A 9,007-nucleotide genomic window follows, 5' to 3' on the forward strand; every position below is an offset into this window, starting at 1 on the left:
TACCATGAGAATGAAGCAAATTTGATAAAAGTAAAATAAATTGATAAAGAAGTTAAGCTAAGGGTGAAGGGGGTCATTAAACGGTAATAGAGTGAGAGCTGAAGCCTCAGACTGAGACAGATCATTACCTTTAACAATGTACATTATATTAAAAACAGAAAAAGTTTGGCTATTTTGTTATCTATTAAAAGCAATATTTGTCACTCAACTTGTAACCTAAAGACCACTAACATTAATGCCAACACCATAAATAATGTATAAATGAATATGTATCTTCAAGATGAAACAATTACCAAGATTATACATTGTTTATAGAAGATGGCATATTAGCCATTTTAATTATTGTGTTTCATAACAGAGGCAACTGTGATGTTATATATATATATATATATATATATATATATATATATATATATATATATATATATATATATATATATATATATATATATATATATATAGTAGTAGACAATTTCCAGTTCAGCCCACCAATAGCCAACTCGCCTGGGTGCAATGATATACCATCAAATAGAAAACAAGAGAATGCACTCTCAGGACTTTTTCACAAAAACCAATTTAATGGAACGTTTTCCGGGTTCACAACCCATGCTGATGAAGGGGTTGTGAACCCCGAAAACGTTCCATTAAATATATATATACACACACACAGAGTATATATATAAAAAAAAATAAGAGTGGACTGCAAGCTTCCGACTCAAATTCTGCCCTTTAAAAGCACACACAACATACCTGGATCTTTTAGGCTGGATGCAGAATCTGGGTGATCCATGGGGCGGGGCCAAGTGAACCTGGGATGAACTCCGAGCACGACCTTCTGATCTAAGGCGGGGTTTGGAAGGACCCAGGATTTTATATTGGAAATCAGAATATAATTAGACCTTTGAAGGGACAGTGAAACCAAATTTAATTTAATAGCTTTAGTAGACTCATAAATGTGAAGTGGTATTTTGTATATGCTTATCCTTTAAAAAAAAAAAATCCTATAAATTAGCAAAAGTATACTCGGTCTTTTAAAGGGACACTCAAGTCAAAATAAACTTTTATGATCCCGAAAGAGCAGTCGTTTTAAGACATTTTTCAATTTAATTCCATTATCAAAGTTTGGACAGTCTTTTTATATATACATGTTCTGGGAAACAAAATCCTACTGGGCATGTGCACAAGCTCACAGGGTATACATATACTAGTCTGTGGTTGGCTGATGTCTGTCACATGATACAGGGGGCCGGAAAATGGGAGCAAAAAATTCAAATTTGTTCGAAAAAAAATCTACTGCTTATTTGAAATTCGGAGTAGGTGTTAAATCCTTTATTTATTATGTACTTGTTAATTATGCAATTCTACTGCATTGAGTGGTCCTTTAAAAAACGAATTGTTTTTTTCAATAGGTCTTTATCAGCTATTTAAAATGACAGGAATATACCGAAAACTTCTGTCTAAGAGCAACAATGAGCACAGAATTAGTCCGGATATTGTGGGACAGACTTTAATTTTAGACCTTTTTCCTGCAGTTCATCACTCTCCTTTCCTTATAAATGTGCCAGAAATCCCAACTCTAAATACCCAGTAACAATTATGGACATCTGCCTTACTAGCCTCACAGCCAGCCATGATTCCTGAGATGTCAACCTCACACCTGGGTTCCTCTTATAATCCCCAACTCCCTAGCCCCAGATTGCAGCCAGAACAAAATTGGAAACGTGAGCAACAGATGAATTCTTATTTTTTTTATTGTTGAAAGTTAACAAATCCTTTTTTCCCCCCCTTTAAATTTAAAGGCCACAAACTACTATGATGATAACTTGACTTCAGCTAACAATGTTACAAAATGCTCTTTCTGGGTAATGACGTATAAGGTTTGCCATGAAAGAGTTGATTATCTTAAAGGGACATGAAACCCAGACATTTTTTCTGATGATTCAGATAGAAAAAGACAATTTTAAAGGGACACTGAACCCAAATTTTTTCTTTCGTGATTCAGATTGAACATGCAATTTTAAGCAACTATAAAATTTACTCATTATTTTTCTTCGTTCTCTTGCTATCTTTATTTGAAAAATGCATCTGAGCTAAGGAGCCAGCCAATTTTTGGCTTAGAACCATGGACAGCACTTGTTTATTGGTGGGTGAATTTATCCACCAATCAGCAAGAACAATCCAGGATGTTCACCAAAAATGGGCTGGCATCTAAACTTACATTCTTGCTTTTCAAATAAAGATACCAAGAGAAGGAATAAAAATTGATAATAGGAGTAAATCAGAAAGTTGCTTAAAATTGCATGCTCTATCTGAATCACAAAAGAAAAAAATTTGGGTTCTGTGTCCCTTTAAACAATTTTCTAATTTACTTCTATTATTCATTCTCTTATCTTTTGTTGAAAAGCAGGGATGTAAACTCAGGAGCATATGACTGGAACACAATGTGTCAGGTTTTGCAAGAATGTTATTCATTTACAAGAGCACTAGATGGCAGAACTATTTCCTCACAAGCAGTGCTCCAAGCGCCTACTTGGGTATTTCTTCAACAAAGAATACCCATGGGATCGAAGCAAATTTGGTTATACAAGTAAATTGGACAAAGAAAATGAAGTTGCATACTCTGCCTGAATCACAAAAGAAAATGTTTGGGTTTCATATCCCTTTAATAGAGAAAGAACTGCATGAAACAAAATAATTTAATAATTCAAACTCTCCGGTAAATGCTGACGGGTTAACAAGCACTTGCTGAGTGTGAGCTAAATAATCTGATAAGGAATAGTCTTGTCAAAAGTAAACTTTCATGATTCAGATAGAGCGTGCAATTTTAATTTACTCCTATTATCAAATTTTCTTTGTTCTCTAGCTATCTTTATTTGAATATAACCTTAGGAGCCTGCAGATTTTTGTTTGAGCACCTGGGTAGCGCTTGCTGATTGGTGGCTACATTTAGACACCAATCAGAAAATGCTACCCAGGCGTTGAACCAAAAATGGTCCAGTGTTCTATCAGATTCTGTTCCTTTGTCAGAATCTGCTCCCTCTGAGTGCGCATGCTCTGTATGACGTAATTGCACTCCACATATGTTGATTAGGAATGTGTGGAATGCGATTATGTAAATGTAGCAAGATGCGCACTCAGAGGGAGCAGATTCTGACAAGGAAGTTGTTTCGGATCTTTCTGTCGCACTACGAGATGCGCGCATGCGCTGTTTAAAATGTAATACTGTCAAACAAATTAAAAGTGCATTATATATAAATATATACACACACACACACATACATACAGGGCCAAGTTCAATCACTTCTCACGGTAATAAAAAATGCGAAAAAGTGCTTTCATTTCATCACCATGACAAGTCATTAAACTGTGTCCTATATATATATATATATATATATATATATATATATATATATATATATATATATATATATATATATATATATATATATATATATATATATATATATATATATATATATATATATATATATATATATATATCACTTAATTTTTTTTACAGTATTACATTTCAACAGCGCATGCGTGCATCTCGTAGCGGCAGCAAGGTCCAACACAACTTCCTTGTCAGAATCTGCTCCCTCTCAGTGCGCATGTTGCCGATTTACATAATCGCATTCCACACATTCCTAATTAACATATGTGGAGTGCAATTACGTCATACAGAGCATGCGCACTCAGAGGGACCAGAATCTGATAGAACACCAGCTCCTATGATTACATTGTTGCCTTTTCAAATAAAGATACAAGGAGAAATAGATAATAGGAGTAAATTAGAAAGTTGCTTAAAGGGATAGTCAAGTCAAAATTAAACGTTCATAATTCAGATAGAGCAGCAATTTTAAGGAACGTTCTAATTTACTCCTATTATCAATATTTCTTTGTTCTCTTGGTATCTTTATTTGAAAAAGCCAAAATGTAAGCTCAAGAGCTGGCACATTTTTAGTTCAGCACTTGGATAGCGCTTGCTGATTGGTGGCTACATTTAGACACCAATCAGCAAACACTACCCAGGAGCTGAACCAAAAATGGGCCGGCTCTAAAGCTTACATTCTTGCTTTTTCAAATAAAGATACCAAGAGAATGAAGAAAAAATGATAAAAGGAGTAAATTAGAAAGTTGCTTAAAATTGCATGCTCTATCTGAATCATGAAAGTTTAATTTTGACTAGACTGTTCCTTTAAAGAAGCCAGTGAGTTATGTACAACATATGATCATATAATATTTCAAATGTCAACAACGAAGACTATAGACCAGGCCTGAAGAATTTTCTCACTGCTATATACAGTATGGGGCCGATTTATCAACGTGCAGCAGATCATATCCGCCTCATATCGATAAATGCAGACAGCGGTATCATTGCACAAGCATTTCACTAGAAATGCTTGTGTAATGCCGCCCCCTGCCCATTTGCGGCCAATCCGCTGCTAGCAAGGGGTGTCAATCAACCTGATCATGTGGATTGCTGTCCGCCGCCTCAGAGGTAGCGGACAAGTTAAGGTGCAGCGTTCTTAAGACTGCTGCTTCTTAACTCTCGTTTCTGGCGGTATACGGCCCCATTTGGGCCATGATAAATCGGCCCCTTAATGTAGAAAATGCTAAATGGTAATACAAATACCTTCTGCGTTTTTGTTATTTAATTTCAGGGAATATAACAACCAGTTATTTGATGCATCCAAAAAGGAGGAGTTTTCAGAATGTTTGGGGGTTTTTTTCCTCTGTTTTTAAAAAATAAATAAAAAATATTCATGCCTAAATAACCTCCACTTGTTCATGCTTATGAGGATCATGCATTTCCGGTTAGTTTCAATATTAGTTTAATATTTTTTTTTATTTTTTTTTATATAAGAAAGGTTTTTTTGTTTGTTTGTTTTTTACAATATTTAGAGATTTCACGTGTATGAAAGAATTTTAGAGTTGAATGCCCATTTAACTGTAAATACTAATGCTTGTGATAAAGTAAAGCAATGCTTTAATATCCATCTTTAACAAATATCTCACCTGGTCCACAATCTTTTTATATAGAAAAAAGAAGTTCTTAAATGCAACCTAGATTATTGAATAGGTGACAGAAAAAGTCACTACGTCTCACCCACTCTGCAAAGAATCATGTCGTCTTATTCCTATATAGGGTGATACAACCCTGAACGCAGACAGATCACCTCCTAAAGCGGGTACTCCCCTTCCTCATACACATTAAGGTTGCAATCTGCTTACTCAAGTATATGTGTCATATATCCAATAGCAGAAGAACGTTATACCCACTAACATCTCCCATACTTTGACCGGGTACAGAAGATTAGGAGGAGGTAGGACTTTGTGAGTTACTGGCAGAATTTGGGGCATTCCCTAGAAAGTCAAGTTGTTGGTTTTCAACAGGAAAACAGGACAAAAACAGAGGAAAGACTGATAGTGGGACTTGCGTTCAATTTGGGATTGTCCCAGTTTGGAAGTATGCAACATACAGCTGTCCTCCCAGACCCCCAGACCAATTAGGGACACACAATATAATTATTATTGTAGACATTCAATATAACCAAATATCTCCAACCTTAATACTATAACCTCACACAAGAACATATATAGATAATGCATATGGATATATTTACAAAAAGTCTTAAGACCCTCCCGACTCCTGTATATAACCTCAGTGTTAGTCCTTATTTAAACAATACCTGATAATATTTCAAAATATGAAACGGATAAATAAAATGTAAAGAGTGTTTGGGTCTCAAATTGCCCTACAGCGTTGTCAATTTTATTTATAGTCCGTGAAGACTATATAATTGTCTTTATGCTATAGCATGTATGTTCAGATAAAGGTCAAAGATAACATTCCACAAACGACCTTTGTACTTCCTATATACCAATTGTTGTGCCAACGCAGAATATTGTTGGAAAACTAATTAGTGGGCCACGTAACTACGTTTACAGATTCCTGTTTTGTAGTAAATAACTTCATCCTACAGTGCAATTTACAAAATAACATAGTTCTAAACAATAAACAAAGGAGCTTAAGAATTGTGTTTCTTTATATATATGGTAATACCCAGAGGAACACTGGATTCTGCAGTTAGTCAATATTACAGAGACCCCATTTAATGGCTCTGGTTAGAGAGTTGTAAGGCTGACTCCCTAGATATTGGATCTACTTGTATGTCCAGCAGGCCCCGGCCCATCTTTGTCCCTTGCAAACTTCTTTGTGCTTTTGGAAGCAGCTTTGTACTCTAAATTTCCGGCCACAGTCATCGCAGGAGTACAAATTTCCTCCATGGGTCTTCATGTGTTCTGTCAGGTGGTGCTTTAACTTGAATTTTTTGTTGCAGAGAGAGCAGCCGAATGGTCGTAAACTAAAAGTCAACATGATGTGCCTATCTCTCTTGGGCTTAACCGCAAAGCGTTTGCCACACATGCAGCCAAATTTTTTCCCATCAGGTGCAGCCACAAGCTTGATGGGTGCGTGAATAGTCTGTGCTTGGAGTGCATGGGAGATTATCTCATTACCATGAAGGTCCACAGGTTTAGAGAAAGTGAAGGCTGGGGATTCTGCAACACTGTGGATTTTTTGTGGCATACAAAGTGAAACATCAGAAGATGAAGAGGTAGGGGGAAGGACAAAGCTCATATCGGAGGAATATTCAGCTGGCATTTCAGCCATGCCAAAAGTCTTCAGAAAACCACTCTCCTCTTCTGCATTCTCTTGTTTGATATAAAACATTTTGGGACTTCCTTGAGAGGAAGAGGAAGGAAGGGCATAAGAGCAGCTGGCTGTTGCTGGTTCATCTATAACATTTATCACACTCTGTGAATCTTCTTCCTCCTCCTCTTCCTCTTCTTCCTCAGATACTCTAACCTTAATGACTTCTTCGTCATCAGAGCCGCCAACTGATATTGGTGCAGGTGGTGGTTCCTCCCGTGGAGGCTGGAAGCTGCTGCTGGGTGACTGACTCTCACTGGCACGACTAGACCAGGGTTGGGGGGTGTGAAGTTCTCTTTCTTTCAGTATTTTTGAGCATCGATCAACAACCTGCCACATCTGTAATCCACTGGCAACCAGCAGGTGAGCAGGCAAAGTTTCAACATCCAAAGAAAGATTTCCAGAGTAGATAAGCTGCAAAAGGTTCTCAAAGGCATAAGGCTGGATGACACTAGGGAGAACCAGGTGGTCGGTGTCATTTAAGAGAAGTTTGTCATGAAAATATGGAGATGAAGCAGCTAAAACAGTCTTGTGAGCTCTAAAAATCCTGTCTTGAACTTGCACTGACAGGTCACAGAACTTTCCTGCCAGACGTTGCTTGTTGAGGGTATCCAAGAGAACTGAGCTGTAGTGAGGAAAGTCTAATTGTATATTCTCACTGCCCGGCATAGTGACTGCCTAATAGAAAAGAAAGAGTAAGACAACAAAATCAAAACAAATAGGCACCACGAGTTGACAAGTTGTCCACTGAGTTGAGCACATTTAAGGAAATATTATGGGATCAGTAATCTATTGTATAGCTTAAAGGGACAGGAAACCACAACATTACTTTTCATGATTTGGATAGAACATAGAATTGTTAACAACTTTCCAATTTACATCTATTATAAAATCTGCTTCATTCTCTTGTTATCTTTTGCTGAATGAACAGCAATGCGCTATTGACAGCTAGCTGAACACATCTAGTCAGCCAATCACAAGAGACAGATGTGTGCATGCACCAATCAGAAGCTTGCTCCCACTAGTGTAAGATATACATATTTTTTAACAAGGGATACCAAAAGAACAAAGCAAATTTGAAAATAGACATGAATTTAAAAGTGTCGTAACATGACATGCTCTATCTGAATCATGCAAGTTTAATCGTGACTTTACTATCCCTTTAACTGTTAAAGAGATAGTAACATATTGCTTCCTTGTGGACACGGACACGGACACATTCATTAAATATAAGTGCAAATCCTTCTATATACACTCTGCTACCTGCACACACGTACCCCTAGTAATCCATACACACACCTAAGCACAAAAGGAGCATTGGTCTCACAAATATATCATTAATATGGAAAAGCAGTATTTAAAAATGTTAAAGGGACAGCATACTGTCAAATAGTTCTTCCCTTAATGTGCTTCCAATGACTTGTAATACAAACTGCCGAGTATAAAATGTATGAGAAATTGCTTATTTTGGTTTGTTATTGTATATGAAATAGCTGATTTTGTTAATTGAAACCATAACCCTTTAACCCCTTAACGACCAAGGACGTGCCAGGCACGTCCTACAAAAAAAATACACTTAAGGACCAAGGACGTGCCTGACACGTCCACTGGGGTTTGAAGCTCTGGAAGCGATCTTGATTGCTTCCAGGGTATTGCAGTGATGCCTCGATATTCAGGCATCACTGCAATACCCTTTTTACCGCACCGATGCGCAGAGAGCCACTCTGTGGCCCTCTCTGCATCGGCCATCAATGGGGGCGATCGTTGGTGGGTGGGAGCAGCAGCAGGGAGGCGGGTGGGCGGCCCATAGATGTTCACATCAGGCTCCTCTTCCTGTGATGTGACAGTTACGTGCCGCGGTCGCAGCAGATAGGACGCATTTACCCGGCTACTAATGGAAAGCTATGGGAAGGAGGGAGAGGGAGCGTGGAATAAAACATGCTGGGGAAGGGATATGGGAGGGGGGGGGGGATAGGGTATTGAGGGGGGTCAGCTACACTACAAAAAATATAAATTTTTACATTTAAAGGGACAGTCAACACCCAACAAAACATGATCCCATTTCTTTTTTACCCCAAACAAACATCCGCCTGCACCACATCCCTTTGGTGTTACCTATTTCCTTATCCTACTAATCCTCCACGATAGATGAGTTGATCGGATCAAAATATGGCCGCCTAACTCCCCCCACCGTTACTTATTTACCTTCTCTTTAAAATCATCCGCCAATGACAAAGCAATCCTCAGTCAGAGTTTTAAAACTCGTTCACTGACTTTTGCGCCACTTGATAT

At 37.7% G+C, this 9,007-nt stretch overlaps 1 protein-coding gene across 1 annotated transcript in view; it reads right to left on the reverse strand.

The window, feature by feature from the left end:
• Positions 1 to 5,529: 5,529 nt before the first annotated feature.
• Positions 5,530 to 9,007, reverse strand: part of ZBTB9 (zinc finger and BTB domain containing 9) — a 31,681-nt gene continuing 28,203 nt past the window's right edge. Inside the window, exon 2 of the mRNA XM_053721874.1 lies at positions 5,530 to 7,393. Within this exon, the coding sequence (XP_053577849.1) occupies positions 6,167 to 7,384 (1,218 nt within the window). The 5' untranslated portion in view covers positions 7,385 to 7,393 and the 3' untranslated portion in view covers positions 5,530 to 6,166. The remainder of the gene's footprint in view (positions 7,394 to 9,007) is intronic.

The sequence above is a fragment of the Bombina bombina genome, chromosome 7 (assembly GCF_027579735.1).
Source record: "Bombina bombina isolate aBomBom1 chromosome 7, aBomBom1.pri, whole genome shotgun sequence".
Classification (NCBI taxonomy): domain Eukaryota; kingdom Metazoa; phylum Chordata; class Amphibia; order Anura; family Bombinatoridae; genus Bombina; species Bombina bombina.